We start from the raw sequence: 23,942 nt of genomic DNA, 5'->3' as shown, positions 1-23,942 counted from the left end.
CCTGCCATACAAGGCTTAACCCCATCACTGCTGGATTCCTGGACCAGCCAGACCTGCTGAACAGCTCAATAAACAAGGTAGTAAAAGATACTGTAAAATTTTCCGGAGAACCTGAAAAACTCCGATAAGACGGGCAATTTTTTATGGTTCAATCAATTTTTATGATGGCTTTATGTTGCTGACAGTAAACCTGTAGGATGGTATATAATATCTTTTATTAGGGAGGAGAAGTTAGAAACGGGTCCCAGAACATATCTCAGCATTCAAGTGAACCTGTCAGTCTATAACAAAAATGTCTCCTGCACTGGACAAGGTGTTATACTCATCTCCCTGGTGGCCCGTGTCTTCTACCGTCCCTCCTTTCCAGTGTTGCAGATGTAGCACCCTGATGTTTTAGGCAGGGTTGCTAGTAAATTTGCCTGCCAGGTCTAGTTGCCTTGACCAATTGATAGGAGATCAATTGATTCCACCCTAATTCTGGAATTGCTGCACTTCTCTCTTCTGTCACTAGATGGCTGGGTATCTGGTGGCATTAGATAAGACAAGGGCATTGAAGGACAGATTAGGAATAGATGGGGTGTCTCAGCCAATGAGCAGGGATCTTCTTGGGTCCTCTGGCCTGCTGGGAGAGCCTATTTATTTGGGTGAGTTCAGGTGATTGGGGTTCTGTGCCACCTGGGCAGCTGTCTGGGTGGACTTGTGTTGTGCTGTCCCGGGCTGCTAGGCCAGAGCCTGAGGCCTATGCCTGGGACATTTGGCTGCTAGACTATCTGAGGGCCTATCCAGAAGCAAGAGAGCAGTGTAGGGTTGGGATTGCGGCTTGCAGTCCAACCAGAAGTGACGGTTCTGCTGGCCAGAGAACCTGCCGTGGTCGGAGGTAGAGGGGAAGCTGTCGCCACTAAGGAACCAACCACCTCATTACCAGGAACCACCGTGAGTAGCTGAAGCAAGTACTGGAGCAGCATTCTTACCAACCGGGGACAGTGAAGAATTGGGAAACTTCAGCGGGTGTCAAGCCAGGGACCCAACCAGTAGAGGTGACGCTTGCAGAGCAGCCTTGGATGCCAAGTCAGGGACCGAGCAGGCCAGTGGGGTGACGCTTGAGGAGTATCTGTGAGTGCCAAGCTAGGGACCCAGCAGGGAAGCGGGGGTGAAGCTTGAGGAAGATACTGAGAAAGAAGATTGGAAGAGCTCAAGAGAACCAGTGGCAGTGGATCCGCAAGTCTAGTGAGAGAGGCTGGGAGCTCAGTTTAGTGAAGATCTACAAGAGGTGATTGTGGAAGAAGTGAAGGAGTTCATTGCAACCTTTGTTAGAAACTGTTCAAGATTGTTGCCATAGGAGACAGCGTGTCTACAAATGCAGATGTGGTGTCCGGCTGGGTGCCTTTCCCTGCGTGGCTGTCTACCTAAAGAAGTCTGAGTCTGCCAATTAACATTGCGACTACTAAAGGGTGTCCTGGCCCTAAACCCTCTCTCCCACAGTTCTGTTTAAGAGACAATAAATCTCTTTGCATTCAAGAAGTGTCTGGCGCCCATGAATCTATCTTGCATCACACCCACCATGCCTTGTAACCCACTCTATATGGAAGGATGTCAGCTGTCCCTAACTTGGCTACACATCCTCCATAAGCCTCCTGGGCATTCAACACTTAGGAGGCTGTTAAAGCCTGACCCCCCCCCCCCCCCCTGTGCAATGTGGTTTCATCCTTTGACCCTTAGGGCACTGCTATGTCTTGTATGCACTTCCAGACCAGGCCTTTTCTGGCCCTTTTTGTTTACATATAACAATCAGTATTTTTTGCTAGAAAATTACTTATAAACCCCAAACGTTATATATTTTTTAAAGCAGAGGCCCCAGAGAATAAATTGGTGGGTGTTGCAATTTTTTATGTCAAGCGGTATTGGCGCACTTTTTTAAATTTGAATGCAAAAAAACACAATACATAACCCAATTTTTTTGTGAAATATAAAAGATGATGTTACGCCGAGTAAATAGATACCAAACATGTCACTGTTTAAAATTGCGCATGCCCGTAAAACGGCGACAAATTACGTACATTTTGCTATTCATAGGCAACGCTTTAAAAGCCTTTACAGGTTACCACTTTAGATTTACAGAGGAGGTCTAATGGTATAGTTACTGCCCATGATCTGACGTTCGAGGCAATACCTCACATGTGTGGGACGAAAACCGTTTGCGTGCGTGAGGGATTGACGCGTGCGTTCGCATTTGTGCGTGAGCACGGGGGGGGGAGACACTTTCATTTTTTATTATTAATTTTTTTTTTTTACACTTTTACTTTAAAGCAGTTGTATACCCCGCTTACCCCTGTAGGTAAAATGAATAAACGTGCATCATTTAGGAGATATTCACCCTGCATGCAGCCAGTGATGTCACTGGCGCATGCGCTCTGAAGGTCCGGCATACCTTGAGGTTTGTCCCGGAGCTGAGGGCTCCCGCGTACAAGCGTGGGAGTGATGTCATCGCGGCTCCGGCCACTCACATAGCCCCGGAAGCCCCGGAAGACAGACAGGGGGAACATGTCAGCCGTCTCAGCGGTGACTGTACAGCACTGGAGGGCTACATTCCAATGTATTTCATAATGTGCTAGCATGCGATGCATACTAGCACATTATGCCATTGCCTTGCAGGTTTTTTTTTCTTATTTTTGAACATCTGCAGTTTACAACCGCTTTAGATTAACCACTTCAGCTCCAGAAAGGTTTACCCCCCTGCGTTACTTTAACTGATAATTGCGCGGTCGTGCGACCTTGTACCCAAATAAAATTGATGTCCTTTTTTTCCCCACAAATAGAGATTTCTTTTGGTGGTATTTGATCACCTCTGCGGTTTTTATTTTTTTTAGCGCTTTAAACAAAAAAAAGACTGACAATTTTGAAAACAAAAAACAATATTTTTTTACTTTCTGCTATAAAACACATCCAATAAAAAAAACTTAAAAAAAAAACAAGTTTCTTCATCAGTTTAGGCCAATATGTATTCTGCTACATTTTTGATAAAAAAAATCCCAATAAGTTTACAGTGGGGATGGAAAGTATTCAGACCCCCTTACATTTTTCACTCTTTGTTATATTGCAGCCATTTGCTAAAATCATTTAAGTTCATTTTTTTTCCTCATTAATGTACACACAGCACCCCATATTGACAGAAAAACACAGAATTGTTGACATTTTTGCAGATTTATTAAAAAAAGAAAAACTGAAATATCACATGGTCCTAAGTATTCAGACCCTTTGCTCAGTATTTAGTAGAAGCTCCTTTTGATCTAATACAGCCATGAGTCTTTTTGGGAAAGATGCAACAAGTTTTTCACACCTGGATTTGGGGATCCTCTGCAATTTCTCCTTGCAGATCCTCTCTAGTTCTGTCAGGCTGGATGGTAAACGTTGGTGGACGGCCATTTTTAGGTCTCTCCAGAGATGCTCAATTGGGGTTAAGTCAGGGCTCTGGCTGGGCCATTCAAGAACAGTCACAGAGTTGTTGTGAAGCCACTCCTTTGTTATTTTAGCTGTGTGCTTAGGGTCATTGTCTTGTTGGAAGGTAAACCTTCAGCCCAGTCTGAGGTCCTGAGCACTCTGGAGAAGGTTTTCGTCCAGGATATCCCTGTACTTGGCCGCATTCATCTTTCCCTCGATTGCAACCAGTCGTCCTGTCCCTGCAGCTGAAAAACACCCTCACAGCATGATGCTGCCACCACCATGCTTCACTGTTGGGACTGTATTGGACAGGTGATGAGCAGTGCCTGGTTTTCTCCACACATACCGCTTAGAATTAAGGCCAAAAAGTTCTATCTTGGTCTCATCAGACCAGAGAATCTTATTTCTCACCATCTTGGAGTCCTTTAGGTGTTTTTTTAGCAAACTCCATGCGGGATTTCATGTGTCTTGCACTGAGGAGAGGCTTCTGTCGGGCCACTCTGCCATAAAGCCCCGACTGGAGGAGGGCTGCAGTGATGGTTGACTTTCTACAACTTTCTCCCATATCCTGATTGCATCTCTGGAGCTCAGCCACAGTGATCTTTGGGTTCTTCTTTACCTCTCTCACCAAGGCTCTTCTCGCCCGATAGCTCAGTTTGGCCGGACGGCCAGCTCTAGGAAGGGTTCTGGTCGTCCCAAACGTCTTCCATTTAAGGATTATGGAGGCCACTGTGCTCTTAGGAACCTTAAGTGCAGCAGAAATTTTTTTGTAACCTTGGCCAGATCTGTGCCTTGCCACAATTCTGTCTCTGAGCTCTTCAGGCATGAATGATTCTCATTTGCTCTGACATGTCTGGGGGGGAGACAGAGATCTGTGTTCCTGCTTAGCAGAAATACAAGATCTCCATCTTCCCCACTCACAGAACTGTGATCTGCTTTGTTTACATAGGTGGACCACTGCCTCGGGAACGATCGGGGGGTCCCGGCGGACATCGGGACCCGCCGATTGGCTTCCGCTGTGTCCAATCACAGCAGGAACGGGTCGCCGGCGGCATGCATGCGCACCCCCTCCCCGACTCAAAGAACGAAAGCACGTACAGGTATGTGATTTCGTGCTAAGGGGCCGCCCTGCCGCAGTATATATGCGTGGGGCGGTCCAGAAGCGGTTAAATAATAAAACCCGGACGCTGATTGGTTTCTCTGCGGAGCTGCACCAGATTTTTCACTCTCCAATTTGAGTAAATCTCCCCTATTGGCTCTTTGTGCTGCTTCTCTCTCTCTCTCCCAGTCTGAGCTCTGCTGTACAGAGACTGCAAGAGCCCGATAATAAGTCAAATTCAAGGAACTTGCACTGTTTGCATTTAAAAAATAAATACATTAGCGATGCATTCATGAATTCAGAGCTGCATTCATTTGTGTCTTTTATATCTGCCTGGAAATCAGCTTCTAGCCGTGATTCTCCTATCCGTTCCAGGGGGACACTGTCACCTGGGGTTATGTTCCCCTCCCGTGGGGGACGCGGCGCGATGCTGACGCTCACCTCGGCTGATCTCATCCTGTGTTTTTCTAAAATTGCTTGCTGGAAAGAGAACAAGTTGTGGAAGGTAGAATTCTGCATGGCAGGAAACCAAAAATAAGAAATCTCTTTTTTTTGGGGGGGGCTTCATGACCGGCAGACAGGAAAGGGGGGGGGTCAGTATACATGAGCGCACACACCGGCACCGAGACAGCCACAAGCAGCCGTGAAATGATGTGCGGATTCCTGCGATTGCTCCGTCCGCTTCTTCTGACGGCAAGTGTCAGCTTTGCTAAAATTTCCATTAGCAGGCCGAGGGCTTTGGAGTGACCTTGACGGGCATCTGCGACCTTGGAGAGCTCAACCTGCAGCCAGGCTTAGCAGAAATGACTCCAGTTAGGATAATAATTACCAGATAACTCAAACGTTCAAACTACAGAGCTGGAAAACCGTGAACTTGACTCCCCTTCTCACCTTCTGCTCATTGAGCTGAATTAGTTCTCTCTTAGCTCTCCATTTATGAGCTTTAAAAGTGCTTGTAAACCTCAGACGTGAAATATGAACAAAGCATATCCCTCTATAGTGTGGACTTGTCTCAATCCAGAGCACTGAGTGTCATTTCTGCCCGCTGCCTCCTTCCTCTGCTGTCTGCATGAGTCACTTATGACAAATTTTCCTGACACCAAGAGAAAAAAAAAGGTGACAGGGGAGGGAGCTCCAGCATTATGACTAAGTTATGACTAAGGCCTTATAGGCTGAAACGCGTCGACTGTTCTCATTTGCGTTTGGTGACTGTGGCTTGTCAATAAATATAAATTAAAAAAAATATTACACTTTTTTAGAGCAATCGGAGTGCGGATCATCTTTTCCTTAGCTCCAGCACGCAGCCTGTGATTGACAGCCTTAGCGCTATTCCTCTGTGCTGTGTGAAAGGGGGTGTGTCCCCTTCCCTCCATTGGTGTAGACAGCCTATTGCACCCCAGAGCACAAACACACATGCATGTATGTCAGTAGAGCAGAGATTGATGTCAGTAGTTTTTATTATTATTTTTTTTTTTTACAATATTATTTTTTTACAATTTTTTTTTTTAGGAGCTTAGGAGCCCCGTTGGTGGGCTTTGGTGAAATATCAAGGGTCTAAACCAGGGGTCTCAAACTAGCGGCCCGCCAGCTGTTGCAAAACAACAAGTCCCATCATGCCTCTGCCTGTGGGAGTCATGCTTGTAACTGTCAGCCTTGCGGCTCTCCAGCTGTTGCGAAACTATAAGTCCCATGAGGCATTGCAAGGCTGACAGTTACAAGCATGACTCCCACAGGCAGAGGCATGATGGGACTTGTAGTTTTGCAACAGCTGGCGGGCCACCAGTTTGAGACCCCTGGTCCAAACAGACCTCTGATGTCTCACTATTGAGACAGTGAAAGGGATTGAGATGGAGTTTCCCCAGTCCATTTTTTCTGCAGCCTCTGATGCACTGGACAGTGAACTAATGGGAAGTGCTCTTTGCTAAGCGGCTTCCTGTTCATTCACAAACCGAAGCATAGTCAACATAGTTGACTATGCTTCAATTAAGAATGGACATAGGAGCGATCGGTACAGATCACTCACTGTGTTCATTCAGAAAAGGAAGGGGCCGGTAAATGTCCCCTTCTCCCACTCTCCATCCTGAATCATCCCCGCCGCTGCCAGCGGGAGAGGAGGGAAGCTGGCAGCACTGCAGGGGGGAGACAGGGGGGGGGCGCCAGGATGCAGGGGGAAACGGCACCGCACAGGGTGATTAGGGTGTTCCCAGGCACACGCCAATGCTTCCCTCCAATCAGAACTCTCCTCACTGAGCTCTGAAGAGTGTAACCTCAGCTCTCCGCCCCCTTTTTTGGAACTCTCAGACAAGCTGTAAATTCTGAACTTTGAATGGAAGTAGAGAAGGGAAGACTGCAGATAGACAGATACAACTTATGTAGGAGAATTTGTTTCATCTCTGTGGATCACCCAAGGCTGTTCACTTCACTGGGTGTATGGAAGAGTTTACAACTACTTTAAAGACCTGCCTGCCACTCCAGCCTGCAGTGCTGAAAAATGGTGACGGGGAGGGAGCTCCAAGTGATTGACAGCCTCAGCTCTGTTCCTATGTGCTGTGTGGAGGGAGGGGGGGGGGGTGTCTCTCTCCTCCAATGAATTTAAGAGCTCTTCCCACTGAGCTCTGCAGAGAGTAATTTCAGCTCTCTGCCTCTTTTTTTTTTCTGAAAGCTCAGGCAAGCCTTATAAATTCTGAACTTTGAATGGATGTAGAGAAGAGAAGGCTGCAGATAAACAGGTACAACTTATGTAGGAGGATTTGTTTCATCTCTATGTGTATCACCTGAGGCCAGTCACTTCACTGGGTATATGTGAGGGTTTACAACCACTTTAAAAGACCTGCCTGCACCTCCAGCCCCCAGTGTCTGAATCATGTTAGAGCAAGGAGAAAGCGAATGCAATCTTATAAATGACAGCTGGCGCTTAACTTTTGAGGCTTTCTCTAGTTGTTGTCAATGGATCTGGGTCCTGAAATAAATCGCTAGACATGTGCAACTCGTTTAGTTCCAAATTCGTTTTTTTTAAGGAATTTTGACAAATTCGTTAATTTCCGAATTTTAAAATTTCCTAATTTTTGAAAATTCTAAATTTCTGAAATTCAGAATTTTCAGAAATTTTAAAATTTTCTGAAATTCAGAAATTTTAAAATTTTCTGAAATTCAGATATTTGAACTTTCTGAAATTGGAAAATTCAGAAATTTGGAAAATCTAAAATTCGGAAAGTTGAAAATTCAGAAATGTGATAATCCGAATTTTCGGATTTCCCAATTTCTGAATTCCGAATTTTCGAAAAAAGCAAAAAAACAAACGAAAACGAAAATGAACAAATTTTTTGTCAGTGCACATGTCTATAAATCGCACTGGCCCCTGGATTGGACGGACTGACCCCTGACCTCCATACTAATTTGTCCACCTCTTTGGCAGAGTAATAGCACCGTGCATTAAAAAGACCTTGGATGGTGCAGGCATTGCTGTCCTCGTTTTTTTTTTCTGGTGAAAGGTAAAGTAGTATTCCCTACATAACCTCAGTGTTTGTTAAAATTAATCTGTGTTGTTAAAATTCTTACCCCAGCACTTTCAGATTACAACTTTCAATACTGCTGGCTCTTGCTCTCACAGCGCTGCTTTCCTGAACTTCTAGTCTTCAAAAGAAAGAATTAATAGTGCGCAGTGCAGTCCCAGTCAGCTTTGAGAAGGGAGGGAGGAGCAGAGGAGTACCTCGCCATCCTAAGCTACAGGGCTGTGTGATTCTATTGATGCACACAGTGTAGGGAGACACACCTCTAGTTCCTGCATCAGTGGCGACCGCTCCACTAGGGGAGCCGCACCCTAATCCATGCACCCGGCCCCCTAATCTACATACGGGGCGCTTGGATTTCAATGGATTTTTTTTGAAGCACATGATTAGAGCCTGAGGCTTTAATTGGCTTCAGAAAGGTTGGGCTCAGGGGACCAGAGCACTACGTCCCGAGCCCACCCAGTTGTGGGAGGATAGTAATTAGTGTGAGAATAGTAATAGAATTAATATTCGCTATTGTCTTCCTTCTTCTCCTCCCAGCCAATCAGGAAGCGGGTCTTAAGACCTGATTGACCGACAGGAGGAGCGACCGTATTGGCCGGGAGCAAAAGCAGGAGGGAAGGTTTCGGAGAGAAGACGCAGGCGTAGCCGCCGAAGCTGCCCACGACCAGCTATTGTCTTCCTTCACCTCCCGACCAATCAGGAAGCGGGTCTTAAAACCCGATTGGCCGTGGGGAGCGGCAACCGTATTGGCCAGGAGCAAAAGCAGGGGGGGTAGGTGCCGGGGGGAGGAGACGCAGGGGGAAGCCACCGAAGCTGCCCGCGACCCGGATGGGGTAAGTGTGGGGCTGGTGGGAGGATGGTGAGCCAATGTTTGACGATTGACCGAACGACAGGGCAAGGGGTGGGGGTTTGACCGACTGAACGGGGGAGTCAGGTGGTTTGTTTGCCCCCCCCCCCAAAAAAAGAAGAGCACCAACTGCCACTGTCCAGCATGCAAGGGTGACTCTAATGCTGCAAGAAAAGATGAGCCACTTTGAAACAGGAAACCCGAGGCAGCTGTCATGGCACCATTCTAAACTGGAACATAGGTGAGGATTAAAAGATAAAGAAGCTGCCTACTTAGTAAGTGATTAAATCAGCTACTTTAAATGCTTTAAAAATTATTACTTCAAGCAATTCTAGGCATTAAAAAGAAAAAAATCAGAAAATTGCTAAGGTATCGCAAGAACCACCTCAAGCGCTCAGACAGTCCACTTGGTATGGCTCAATTTGAGCTTTCTGTAATCTACTGCAGACAGATTTTACAGGGCTCCTCACATGTGGGCTGGGTAGGTCTGTTGGCTAAGTGCCCTGTGTAGTTCCCCAAATTGGCCATTAGATGTCACCATAGTTGGGAACCCTATAGAGTAGAATAGACATTGTAAGTGCCTAGGTAGCTGCTAGACTAGAGCTTCCTAGAGTAGTGAACGGGGTGTACTATAGACAGTTAGGAAGTGCCAGCCTTGCCCCTGTCAGTGTGGGGCATCCTGGGTAAGAGAATTCTGTATAAATAGTTTGGCAGGAGTTTACATGAGGTTGTTGGTCATAGGAAGCAGTGCAAGGACTAAGGCATGCAAAGATGTCATCTTTGGGGGTTCTTTTTTTTTTAAGTAATAGAGAAGCCTTAAAAAAGTGGGCAGGACATTCCTGCCTACCTTTAAAATTGGCCTCAGGAGGAAGAGGGTGAAAGTGCCCGGTAGGCAAGTGGCTAAACTCATCACTAAATGGCCAGCATCACTTAACCCACTTCTTCTGAGCCTGGGCTGTCCTGGACCAGCCCCCAGCCTGTGACTGAACAGTGAAAAGAGAAGCAGCACAGCGATGTGTACAATGGGGATCGAAAGTTTGGGCACCCCAGGTAAAAATGTGTATTAATGTGCATAACAAAGCCAAGGAAAAATGGAAAAATCTCCAAATGGCATCAAATTACAGATTAGACATTCTTATAATATGTCAAAAAAAGTTAGATTTTATTTCCATCATTTACACTTTCAAAATTACAGAAAACAAAAAAATGGCGTCTGCAAAAGTTTGGGCACCCTGCAGAATTTATAGCATGCACTGCCCCCTTTGCAAAGCTGAGACCTGCCAGTGTCATGGATTGTTCTCAATCATCGTCTGGGAAGACCAGGTGATGTCAATCTCAAAGGTTTTAAATGGCCAGACTCATCTGACCTTGCCCCAACAATCAGCACCATGGGTTCTTCTAAGCAGTTGTCTAGAAAACTGAAAATAGTTGACGCTCACAAAGCTGGAGAAGGCTATAAGAAGATAGCAAAGCGTTTTCAGATGTCAGTATCCTCTGTTGGAAATGTAATTAAGAAATGGCAGTCATCAGGAAGAGTGGAAGTTAAAGCGAGATCTGGAAGACCAAGAAAAATATCAGACAGAACAGCTCGCAGGATTGTGAGAAAAGCAGTTCAAAACCCACGTTTGACTGCACGATCCCTCCAGAAAGATCTGGCAGACACTGGAGTTGTGGTATATTCCACTATAAAGAGATACTTGTAGAAATATGGTCTTCATGGAAGAGTCATCAGAAGAAAACCTCTTCTACGTCCTCACCACAAAAATCAGCGTTTGAACTTTGCAAATGAACATATAGACAAGCCTGAGGCATTTTGGAAACAAGTTCTGTGGACCGATGAGGTTAAAATAGAACTTTTTGGCCGGAAGGAGCAAAGGTACGTTTGGAGAAGAGAGGGCACAGAATTTAATGAAAAGAACCTTTGTCCAACTGTTAAGCATAGGAGTGGATCAATCATGCTTTGGGGTTGTATTGCAGCCAGTCAGAGGCGGCTCTCTAATTAGGCAAATTAGGCGGTCGCCTAAGGCCTCGCACTCACAGGGGCCTCGCGGCCGCCTAATTTGCCTGTTCTCAATCACTGAAGTTGACGCCGGTGGCTCCGCCTACCTCCACTGGGACTCTGTGGCTTAGGAGCTGATGGACAAATCAGATACTGCCCGCAGCCTGAGGAATAGCAGCCTCATCACGGAGCGTCCCAGTCCGTGGGGCCTCATGTGTAAGTTTTGCCTAAGGCCTCACAAAGCCTAGAGCCGCCTCTGCAGCCAGTGGCACAGGGAACATTTCACGAGTAGAAGGAAAAATGGATTCAATAAAATTTCAGCAAATTTTGGATGGTAACTTGATGCCATCTGTGAAATAGCTGAAGGTAAAGAGAGGATGGCTTCTACAAATGGATAATGATCCTAAACATCACCTCAAAATCCGCGGGGGATTACATCAAGAGGCGTAAACTGAAGGTTTTGCCATGGCCTTCACAATCTCCTGACCTCAACATTATTGAAAATCTATGGATAGACCTTAAAAGAGCAGTGCATGGCAGACAGCCCAGAAATCTCAAAGAACTGGAAGACTTTTGTAAGGAAGAATGGGCAAAGATACCTCAAAACAAGAATTGAAAGACTCTTGGCTGGCTACAAAAAGCGTTTACAAGCTGTGATACTTGCCAAAGGGGGCAGTACAAGATATTAACTCTGCAGGGTGCCCAAACTTTTGCAGACGCCATTTTTTTGTTTTCTGTAATTTTGAAAGTGTAAATGATGGAAATAAAATCTATTTTTTTTTTGACATATTATAAGAATGTCTAATCTGTAATTTGATGCCATTTGCAGATTTTTCCATCTTTCCTTGGCTTTGTTATGCACATTAATACACATTTTTACCTGGGGTGCCCAAACTTTCGATCCCCACTGTATGAACGTTACATAGAAAAAGGGACTTTTAAAGGTGCTCAACATAAACCCCACATTTTATATCTTTTTAATTTATTAATTAATAACGTTTTTGTCATTTTTATATTGAGGTCACTTTCTATTCATTATTGGGCTGATGTTGGGCACCTTAAAAGTCCCTTCTTTCTTTTTCTATGTTATTATATTTTGCAATTGGGATGTGATGTTAATTGTATCAGGTTGCGTTTCCCATTTGCGTTTCCCATTTGCTGCTAGCACAGGGATAAGTACATCTCCCTGTCACTCTGATTTCTCCTCCTATCAGCATGCTCCTCGTTGGCTCTTTGTGCTGCTTCTTAATCACATACTTGAGACCTGCTGCACAAGGACTACAAGAGGAGGATACCTGGTCAAATTCAGGACCTCATACCGCTTGCATTTAAAAAAAATCAGTTTAATGAAGTATTAATGATTACAGAGCTGCAGGCCTGTCTTTTATATCTGCCTGGGGTTCAAATTTAACGAATCACAATATATTTTGGGAAAAAAAAAAAAAAAGAAGTAGAGCCGGTCACAGGCTGCAATGAGCTGACCCCATCCATGGCCTCCCACACACAGTTCACAGATAATATATCAGATGACAAGGTCAGTCACCTCGGCTATCAGAGCCGTGATGGTGGAAAGTCTCATGGTGGGTGCCGGTCGCTCCAGTAATTACACCGAAGTGTCACGGGTTCAGGTTACCCCGACCCGCACTCACATGACCCGATGTAAAAATGTCCGACCTCTGGCACAGTGACCGCGGTGACCGCGCTCGGACAGTTTTGCTGGACATCATTTTTAAAAAGCAATTTGCATTCCAGGTTAGAATGATGGGACCCCCCCCAATATACAATGTACTATAAATCGCTGGGTGCCATCTGTGTATGGGGGGTACAGAGGGTTCTATTGCCTGTTCTGCACCAATCACAGGAAGGTATTGTTGTTGGGGGAAAAAAAAAAATATTACCATGCAGGGCCGCCATTAGAAACCATGGGGCCCGTACAGGCGGCACAACGGGCATGTTACATGCGTTGGGGCACAGCAGTGCCATTTATTTTAAGATGGCGCCACATTATTCTGAATTGCACCCGACACACCTTTCAATGGACCTTCAAAAAATATCGCAGGCGCCATCGTTCAGCAGAGCAATGCACGTTAGTGTGCCGCAACGCACATCCGCCGCAAGACGCCGTGGAGTGCCATGCAGAATGATGGACAGCCAATCAGGGAGGCCAGGTGGTGCATATGAGAGATGACATCACTGCTCCCCAAATATGAGAGATGACATCACTGCTCCCCAAATATGAGAGATGACATCACTGCTCCCCAAATATGAGAGATGACATCACCGCTCCCCAAATATGAGAGATGACATCATTGCTCCCCAAATATGAGAGATGACATCATTGCTCCCCAAATATGAGAGATGACATCATTGCTCCCCAAATATAAGAGATGACATCATTGCTCCCCAAATGTGATAAATGACATCACCGCTCCCCAAATATGAGAGATGACATCACTGCTCCCCAAATATGATAGATGACATCGCTGCTCCACAAGTATGATAGATGACATCACTGCTCCCCAAATATGAGAGATGACATCATTGCTCCCCAAATGTGATAAATGACATCACTGCTCCCCAAATGTGATAAATGACATCACTGCGCCCCAAATATGATAGATGACATCACCGCTCCCCAAATATGATAGATGACATCACCGCTCCCCAAATATGAGAGATGACATCACAGCTCCCCAAATATGAGAGATGACATCACTGCTCCCCAAATATGAGAGATGACATCACTGCTCCCCAAATATGAGAGATGACATCACTGCTCCCAAATATGAGAGATGACATCACTGCTCCCCAAATATGATAGATGACATCAACGCTCCCCAAATATGAGAGATGACATCACTGCTCCCCAAATATGAGAGATGACATCACTGCTCCCCAAATATGAGACATGACATCACTGCTCCCAAATATGAGAGATGACATCACTGCTCCCAAATGTGAGAGATGACATCACTGTTCGGCACCTAAGTGAGTAAGAAAAGATTCCTCAGGTATCAGTCCTGTGAAGAGAACCTGTTCAGCCTGTTCTTATCCATAAATATAACATGTTTTGTGTACACTGGAAATACAATCCCATCACGTGAAAAGAGAGGAGGAAAAAAGCAAGCAAGAAATAGATAAACATACAGTACAAGGGTGATTGATTTTCAACCAATTTTGACCAGATATCGATCTAAATAGATTGATTTTGTTAAAATAATATGCTTAAACAATCTCTGAGCAGTTACTCTGATTACAGTAGTGATTGAACTGAACATTGATGAAAACAGCCTGGTGGAAGGTGGAAACTTACTGCTGTGCCCAAGCAACTGCAGAACGATCGATCGGATCAGGCGCCGCATTGGGCACAAATTAGATTTAAATAATCGATTTCTGACTGAATTAAAAAGTCATCGGAGTAATTTATCGGCTGATTAGATCTGTACATGTGGGTCGGCGTAGGACAGGGCACCATGATCTGCGACTTCCATATATCTGTGTCCATTTATTAATACACTGGGGGGATGCGGGAAAAGAGCGGGGAACACCCAATGGTGGGCGGGACCTCCCCGTAACCATGGACGCAGCTGTCAGAATACCCGGACAGTGGCTGCATGCGCTGATCGAATGTCGGTTTTTCACGCTCAAGAAAAGCCGATCATTAGATGAACTTTTCTTCTGCGGGAACGCCATAGATGGATCGAAATTTGCAGAACTGCCTGAATTTCGATCCACCTATGGGCAGCTTTAGACTGGCTTTTTAGCAGGGAAACCTTTAACCTAAAACAGCTCTGCAAACAATATAATACTGAACCACTCCGGTAACCAAAGTGAAGGTATTCCAGCAATGCTGACACGCCGCATCCACCCGATCACCCTTTCTTTGAAAAGCACAGCAGACTACGATCGCCTTTTTTTTCAGCTGCATTCCGCAGGGCTGACATTGCCAGAAACGTACAGAAGGAATCTATTATAGGCGGAGGTCCTATCTAGAATAAATATACAATGTACACATAGATCCTGAATTTATCACAGATATTTAAACATGTCACAAATGAAGACGTCATGACGTGCTCCGATCGGTTTCTGCATCCCTTCCCCTCCCCCCCCCCTCCTCAATTTAATGATAATTCAATTTACATAATGATTCAGCTGTAAGGTTTCTTGTATTTACCAATAAATTCCAATGACGTGAATATCAGTGAATTACAGATCTAAATCCAATCTCTAAACTCATATAAGCTTTTAAAGCTGAAGTTTAATCTGCCTATATTTTTGCCTTCCCTGAAAATTCCCTCCCCTCTCATCCACATGATAATCAAATTATTAACCTCTTGCTTACTGGTCAGGTAACCCCCCCTCCTGCTCAGACCGATTTTCAGCTTTCAGCGCTGTCACACTTTGAATGACAATTGCGCAGTCATGCTACACTGTACTCAAATTACATTTTTATCATTTTTTTCACACAAATAGAGCTTTCTTTTGGTGGTATTTAATCACCTCTGGGGTTTTTATTTTTTGCTAAACAAAAAAAAAAAAAACAGAAATGTATGAAAAAAACCCCAAAAAAAAACATGTTTCATAGTTTGTTATAAAAATTGCAAACGGGTAATTTTTCTCCTTCATTGATATTCGCTGATGAGGCTGCACTGATGGGCACTGATGAGGCTGCACTGATGGACACTGATGAGGCTACACTGATGGGCACTGATGAGGCTGCACTGATGGGCACTAATGAGGCTGCACTGATGGGCACAGATAAGGCGACACTGAGAGGCACAGATAAGGTGACACTGATAAGATGGCACTAATGAGCACTGATGAGTGGCACTAATGAGTGGCACTGATGGGCACTGATAGATGTTACTGATGGGCACTGATAGGTGGCACTGATGGGCACTGGTAGGTGGTATTGATAGGCAGCACTGGTGATGAGGCACTGATTAGTGACATTTATAGGTGGCACTGTGGGCACTGATAAGTGACACTGTGGGCACTGATGGGTGGCACTGGTCGGCACTGGTAGGTAGTGCTGGGGGCACTGGTAGGTGGCACAGAAGCCTCTGCAGAGGCTCTCCACGATCGGGACTGATGTCCCTCTCACAGCCGCCGGTGATCGGCTTTTTTCTCCTCACGGTTCAGCTCCTTCGATGGAGACACTTTACCATCTGCTAAAATTTACAAATTTGTGACACAGAACCTACCCCCCCCCCAAATCTTTTACAAATGTCCCCCAACATTTTATAAAGAGAAGATTTTGGGCCGTACCTTGGCGGTGCTTCCGGCTTCCAGTATCTGCAGAAAATCTTCTGCCCGTCCTGGTTGACATAATGCTGCGCTTCCTTCTCTGGGGCCTCCGGGGGACTCGCCTCGGGGGCGCCGTCTTCAGGCATGGTGGAAGGGTGCTGCCTAAAATCACAAGAAGAGAATATGTAAAAACACGGGGCGAGTCACACGACCTGGGGGGGTGGGGGGGTTGGGACGCTCAGGGGAGGCCTGCTATTGCTGATACCAACCAGATCATCCCTCCGGTGCTCCCTACGGTTAAGTTCACAACTATGCGTTTTGCAGTGCGTTTTTTTAATTTAGCAGAAACCCACTACATTTCCTTTAACAACATGATTTCCTATGGGCCACATTCACATTCGGTGCATTTTTTGGAAAAGGCTCAGGGACTTTTTTGCCTGCAGCAGGTTGGTTCCATAGAATTCAATGGAAACGCATCAAAAACACAGTGCTTGGGTTAACCCCTCCTCCGTGCATGTTCATGTCTCACAATGGTTTACTAACCTGTCTGTTGTCATTTTGACGCATTTATATTAAAGAGTGACTATCCTCATATTGATTAGTGGTTCCAAATTAATACTCATGTGAAAATCTCAATATCACACCCTAATACTAATATATATCCACAGATATATTTCCTTAAAGGAGGACATTTTACTAAGTTGAATTATTAATTTCTAATATGAGTTGAAAAAATGTATTAATAATATAGATATATTGTAATTGGTTTGGTTGGAAATGAAATCCAGGTCATTGGGGAAATTTGTAAAATGGGATTAGTTTAGATTAATATTAGGTTGTTAATTGGAATACAGCTGCCATAATATTTAACAAAGCCAAGATGGATGGGATACAAAGAAGTCTTTATACAAGGATGAAATCTAAAGGTCTGATAATAACTTGATGTTGCGGTCCATGATATGAGATTAATAATAAATAAAATTTAAATATAAGAGACCCATCACATCAAGTCCACACACCCTGTTAGGATAGATCCCACCTGCAGCCAATTGTATCATTTTTGATGTGGCTGAGAGCTTTCTGTTCTGTCATATACAGACTGTTGGTCGTTTTGTTTTTATTTTTGAAATCCAAAGCAGAATGTGTGGATTGTGAAATGATGTGCCCTTTTTCCTTGTAAGTGCGGTGGTATAAGCAGAAGAATGCTTTGGATTTATTGGACATCTCTGCATGACCGCAGGGTATTGTTATCATTTATTATGTTATGACATCAGGAAAAATTCCTATCCGAAAATGCGATCGTCTGTGGCAAATCCAACGCGCAAAATTCCTACGCATGCTCAGAAACAATTTGACGCATGCTCGGAAGCACTGAACGTCATTTTCTCGGCTCGTCGTAGTGTTGTACGTCACCCTGTTCTTGACAGTCATAATTTCAGCAAACTTTTGCATGACCATGTGTATGCAAGGCAAACTTGAGCGGAATCCCGTCGGAAAAGCCGTCATATCTTTTTCCAACGAGAAAACCGATCGTGTGTACGCGGCATAATACTAAAATATATCCACAGATATATTTCCTTAAAGGGGGACATTTTACTTAGTTTAATTATTAATTTCTAGTATGAGTTTAACAATTTTATTAATAATATAGATATATTGTAATTGGTTTAGACAACCTTTGGTTGCAAATTAAATCCAGGTCATTGGGGAAATTTGTAAAATGGGATTAGTTTAGATTAAGATGAGGTTGTTAATTGGAATACAGCTGCCATAATATTTAACAAAGCCAAGATGGATGGGGTATATAAGAAGTTTTTTCTACAAGGATGAAATCTAAAGGTCTGATAATAACTTGATGTTGCGCTCCATGATGTGAGATTAATAATAAATAAAATGTAAATATAACAGACCCATCACATCAAGTCCACACACCCTGTTAGGATAGATCCCACCTGCAGCCAATTGTATCATTTTTGATGTGGCTGAGAGCTTTCTGTTCTGTCACATACAGATTGTTGGTCCTTTTGTTTTTATTTATTTTTATTTTTGAAATCCAAAGCAGAATGTGTGGATTGTGAAATTATGTGCTCCTTTTTCCTTGTAAGTGCGGTGGTATAAGCAGAAGAATGCTTTGGATTTATTGGACATCTCTGCATGACCGCAGGGTATTGTTATCATTTATTATGTTATGACATCAGGAAAATAATGCCAGATGGAAACTAAGGACTTGTGTTATCTAGCTAAAACTAACAACAGAGCAAGCAACGAGAAATGTATAATATTGCCAAGAAAAAGTTGTCTTTTTGAAACATGAACCTGGAGTTCTTAGACAAACAGCATGATAGAAAACAAGCCATTGTAATATATTTATGCAAGCTGGACCCAGTAATGAAGGGTTCACCCCGATATATCAGAGCTGTGGCTTTATGCAAAGGTGCTATTAGACAAAGTTACAGACATTATTTTGGTCAAATATTTAATTTTTAATGGTCCCACAATCTGTGCAGCAAATATACAGCTAATGCCCCGTACACGCGAGCGGATTTTCCATCGGAAAAAACTTGGATGGTTTTTCCGACGGAATTCCGCTCAAGCTTGCCTTGCCATACACACGGTCACACAAAAGTTCTCTGAACTTTCGAACGTCAAGAACGTGGCGACGTACAACACTACGACGAGCCGAGAAAATGAAGTTCAATGCTTCCGAGCATGCGTCCAATTGTTTCCGAGCATGCGTAGGACTTTTGCGTGTCGGAATTTGTACAGACGATCGCATTTTCGGATAGAAACTTTTCCCGACCGAAAAATAGAGAACCTGCTCTCAGTCTTTTGCTGGCTGGAATTCCGCCAGCAAAAGACCGATGGAGCATACACACGGTCGCATTTTCCGTCAAAAATCTCTCATCGGCGTTTTGCTGGCGGAATTTCCGATTGTGTGCATGCGGCATAACTAAATGTCTAATGAAAGGTTCAAAATATGAATTTGTTTTGTTTGCGTATCTACAAATCTAACAATGAAAAATGCGTACATTTGAATCCAGCCACCTTATTGCCTCTATTGGAGGAGGCTGGAGACAAAGGAAGCCACGTATGTTAAATTGATGACGTAGGAATCATCTGCCATGAGCCCAGTGCAGGATACACTCCCTGAAGACCCAGATATTTAATTTTTTGTAGATTTGATCCCGGTTTTATACTGAGGATGGCAATATCCATACTGAGTATGCAGGTTATCACCCAGAAAGACACTCTGGGGTTGATTTACTAAAGGCAAATCCACTTTGCACTACAAGTGCACTTGAAAGTGCAGTCGCTGTAGATCCGAGGGGGACATGCAAGGAAAATAAAAAACGAGCATTTTTGCTTGTACTGTATATGATTGGATGATAGAAATCAGCAGAGCCTCCCCTCATTTCAGATCTTCCCCTCAAATCTACAGCGACTGCACCTCCAAGTGCACTTGCAGTGCAAAGTGGATTTTCCTTTAGTAAATCAACTCCTCTGTATTCGGAGTCATTGGATCCTTTTTCCCCAGCTCAAGAAGCAGAGCTCCATGTTTTAGCAAAGCCTGTGAGCTATAAAAAAAGAGAATATATTTATATAGATAGTCGAGATATCGAGAGCTTTTGGTTCCATTTGCAGGGCCAGAAGTTTGTTTTTACTTCGGCAGGTAACCAATCAAGCATGCCAAGTTAATTTGATTGGCTGTTTTCAGCCTTCCAGGTTCTTGCTGAGGTGGCCATACTAACATTAAAATTCACATATGGAAGCAGACCAGGCGACTAAGGATGCTGCATTACAGCCCCGGACACTTGCCTCGTGGTTGCAACTCACAGATTCCACCCTAGTTCTGGCCCAGTATAGCTGGGATTAATAATTCAACTTTAAGGACCCCAGAACGAGAAGAACAAGTGGTCCACAGGGGGCAACTTCTTATGAAACAGGACTTTGGAAAAATGTGATCTTTTATGTCTGCCAATTACTCTCTTCCCTCCAGCTTGACACATGGACCGTGTCCTCAGTCACAAGCAGTTATGGCTGCCTTAGTAAATGAGCGTGGGATAGAGCCAGGGTTCTCCACAGTTGTTTTTTTATAACATACCACTTCTTGTTTTACCTGTTACCAAAAGCTGAACATCCCTTCCAGAGATTACAAAAAGAGATGCCCAAGTCAGGATCTTACGAGTATGCATTTTGTCTGTATGGACATGTTTTCTGGATGTCCAGTGGCAAATGCTACTGCAAAGGCCACAGTAAAAAGTGTTATCAGAAGTAGTTTGTAAGTACAGAGTGCAGAATCTACAGAGAGAAACAGAGGAAATAATTTTTATAGGAGAGTCCTTACTAGAAGTTTTGAGGTTTTATTTTTATGCTCCCTACTGTCTACAATGTAGCGGAAAAAGTCGAGTAAAAAACTTGAAAACTTTTGCCTGAATGTTTGCTTACATTTTATCAAGCCCCTGAGGGGATGTTGGACTCTCTCCCTATGGGATTTGGTTTGGGAGTGTGTTACTCACTTGCTTATATTTTGTCTCAGTCCTCCATTCAGGTCTCACAGAGAGAATGTTGCTGATCTTTTAAGGTTTTTGACAAACTCATTTATGTGTTTTCTCCCCAATTCCAGATCCTAAACAGTTTGGAAGGATCTAAAACTAAAGCCAGGTGACTTGTGGATTGTTAAGAGACATTTATATATAAGGAAATGTTTGGAGACTCAATATAGCATCTATTTCATGTACAGTTGTGCAAATCTTAAAGGAAAAGTCACTTGGATCCACACCAGACACTGCAAAAGTGACTAAATTAAAGAAATCTCTGTTTGATTTGTTTCCCCTTTTGCAATCACAGTCTAGGGTACTATTAATTCAAATACTTTATACATATATATATATATATAGCGATAGATAGATAGATAGATAGATAGATAGATAGATAGATAGATAGATAGATAGATAGATAGATAGATAGATAGATCTATATAGATATATATCTATATAGATAGATCTATCTATCTATCTATCTATCTATCTATCTATCTATCTATCTATCTATCTATCTATCTATCTATCTATCTATCTATCTATCTATCTATCTCTCTATATATATATATATACATAATGTGATTTGAAATTTTATAATGTGATTTGAGATTTGTCTTTTGTACGTCTTCCATTTTATGTAGAATTGTCTGTGTTTACCTATGCTGATAAGTCAGCATGCCAACAATTGAGTTAGAAGGCTATTCTGGTCACAGGAGTGTACGGCCAGTACTCTGTAAATATGTCTTATCAATCATTTGTTTTTCACAATGAAAAGTCATTTTGTAATGAAAAAGCTGCTCAGCTATTATATTCTCCACAATGGAATTTTGCCTCTTTGGCCAAGACTATACTACCACCAGTGGAGGTTCCAGGTTAAAGGTGATAGCAGGTCTGGTTAGTGATCAAAATATTGATCAAAAGAGAGGAAACTGTAAGAGCCCTTGCACACTGGGGCGGTTTGCAGGCGCTATTGCGCTAATAATAGTGCCGCTGCTTTCATTCCAGTGTGAAAGCCCCGAGGGCTTGCACACTGGAGCGATGCGCTGGCAGGACGGTGAAAAAAGTCCTGCCAGCAGCATCTTCGGAGCGGTGAAGGAGCGGTGTGTATAATGCTCCTTTACCGCTCCTGCCCATTGAAATCAATGGGACGGCGCGGCTATACCGCCGGCAAAGCGCCTCTGCAGAGGCGCTTTGCGGTGGTATTTAACCCTTTCTCGGCCGCTAGCGGGGGGTAAAACCGCCCCGCTAGCGGCCGCATACCGGCGGTAAAACGCCGCTAATAATAGCGGCGTTTTACCGCCAACGCCACCCCCCGCCCCAGTGTGCAAGGGCTCTAAAGGAAATTTGTAAGTTCTGTATATAATTGTATTCTATTTTATATGTATTGCACACCGTCCTCACTGTGCACACGGGACTAATAATGTTTTCATTAACCACTTTCGGACCACCGCACGCCGATATACGTCCTAAGTTTGAAGAGGAATATAGTTGTTATGGAAGCAGCTAGCTGACATAACCATGGTATCCTCTTCTTCGGCTGGTGGTCCACTTTCCAAGAAGAGTGGTCTTTGCTGCAAGATCACTTTTAGCGTCGGCGGGAGAGGGCCCCCTCCTGCCGCACTCCGGTGCCCTCTGCCGCTTACCGGAGCCATCGGCAGAGGCGATCCGATCTTCACCCTAGCTGGGTATGAAGTAGGGCTGGCCGATTTTCTAAAAAAAAAAAAAATCTGCGATTTTCTTAAAAAAAACTCGATTCACGATTCGAATCGAGTTTTTTTTTTTTTTGGCCGGTCCTGAGGAGCTGCGGGCAGGAGTTTTTAGGCGAGGCCACGGCTTCGGCCTAGTCAGCAGCATTTGGCCTCGCGGACTAGGCCGAAGCCGCAGCCTCACCTAAAAACTCGGTGTCAGGGCCGGTCCTGGGGAGCTGCAGGCAGGAGTTTTTAGGCGAGGCCACGGCTTCGGCCTAGTCTGACTAGGCTGTAGCGGCTCCATAGAGAGCCAGTCACATTCTCCTGCTATGTGAATTGTATATGGAGAAAGCCGCATCCAATTCGCATAGGTGTGAACCCAGCCTCAAATACGCATTAAAAAAATGCGTCAAAAAAGTGTGTTTTTCAAAAGGAAAAATGCATCAACCGCCACCTGCATAGGTGTGAACCTAGCCTATGGACCCCTTTCACACCAGAACACGGTGTGGGAAAGGCACAGGAACACCCCGCCCTTGCTAAACGCACGCCATTCATCGTTAACGGCACCCTATAAGCTTCTAGCAAATGCAGCACATTCGTGGCCACCAAACCACACCATGTGCTGCGTTTTTTTTTCCATTAAGAAAAGGTTCCAGGACTTCTTCACCCATGTTTTTCACAGGCACAGTAACCCAATAAAATGAATAGGCCGCTGTACCCATGATGTGTGCAAGCAAACGCACCGCACGAGTGCGAATCTACCCTTGGAGTGAATGAGCCCCAAATCTTGTATAGAAAATCTCCTGGTTAGGTCAGGGTTAAGCTACGAGGAGACGTCACAGGGGCGGCGGATGGCGTAGGTTGAGTGAGATATGTGAGCCTTGAATGCAAACAACAAAGGAAACAGGTGCAGCTACACCCCCCCCCCTCTCGTATATCACTCAGTGTGGGTCGGGTAGATGGATATACACACAGCTGACCCAGTTACCTGGCTGGTGCTCCCCCCTGGTCCCGCTTTACACCCGTTCCACGTCCCGAGCATCTGTGCTCCGTACACAAGGAGGAAACGCAATAAACTCGCATAATATGCAACCTGCAATTTCAGATGTCCCTTTCCATCTATTAGAGCCATTTCACTGCTGATTGGTTGCTGCAGGCCACTGAACTTTGCTCCTCGCCAGATTAAACCTGTAGATATCTAGGCACATCCCCCTGTACTTCCTCTGGAAATTCTGGTTTCCTCCCACACTTCAAAGACCTGCTGAATGAGGCCAAAAAAAAACAAACGTCGTTAAGCTATTTCCTGTGCTGGTCGAATGTATGTCATTAAAGTAGAAAATATTGCATTTGGATCCCCCTAGATGGCGCTAGGTATCATAGGAAATTTCCACAATACTTAGTGCCAACTAGTGGCTAAATGCGGTATTTTAAACCAATCGGGAAATCGCCTTATATCATTCTGTTTTTCTTTTGCCATATTTACACAGAATTAATGTACATGCTTTTCCACTTGGCATATTGTTATGCAATTCTTTTTTTTTTGTATACATACCGCCCCCCCACCCCCCATG

The 23,942-nt window shown here is 44.3% G+C and overlaps 1 protein-coding gene across 3 annotated transcripts in view; it reads right to left on the bottom strand.

Annotated features, from left to right (window-relative positions):
- Nucleotides 1–23,942, bottom strand: part of MGLL (monoglyceride lipase) — a 107,584-nt gene that overhangs the window by 69,487 nt on the left and 14,155 nt on the right. For all 3 annotated transcript variants that reach the window (XM_073591904.1, XM_073591905.1, XM_073591906.1), the window contains exon 2: nucleotides 16,164–16,304. In XM_073591904.1, the coding sequence (XP_073448005.1) occupies nucleotides 16,164–16,288 (125 nt within the window). In that variant the 5' untranslated portion in view covers nucleotides 16,289–16,304. The remainder of the gene's footprint in view (nucleotides 1–16,163; nucleotides 16,305–23,942) is intronic.

The sequence above is a fragment of the Aquarana catesbeiana genome, linkage group LG07, assembly GCF_042186555.1.
Source record: "Aquarana catesbeiana isolate 2022-GZ linkage group LG07, ASM4218655v1, whole genome shotgun sequence".
Lineage (NCBI taxonomy): Eukaryota > Metazoa > Chordata > Amphibia > Anura > Ranidae > Aquarana > Aquarana catesbeiana.
Note: the sequence above shows the minus strand (reverse complement) of the source record. Positions and strands in the feature narration are given on the sequence as shown.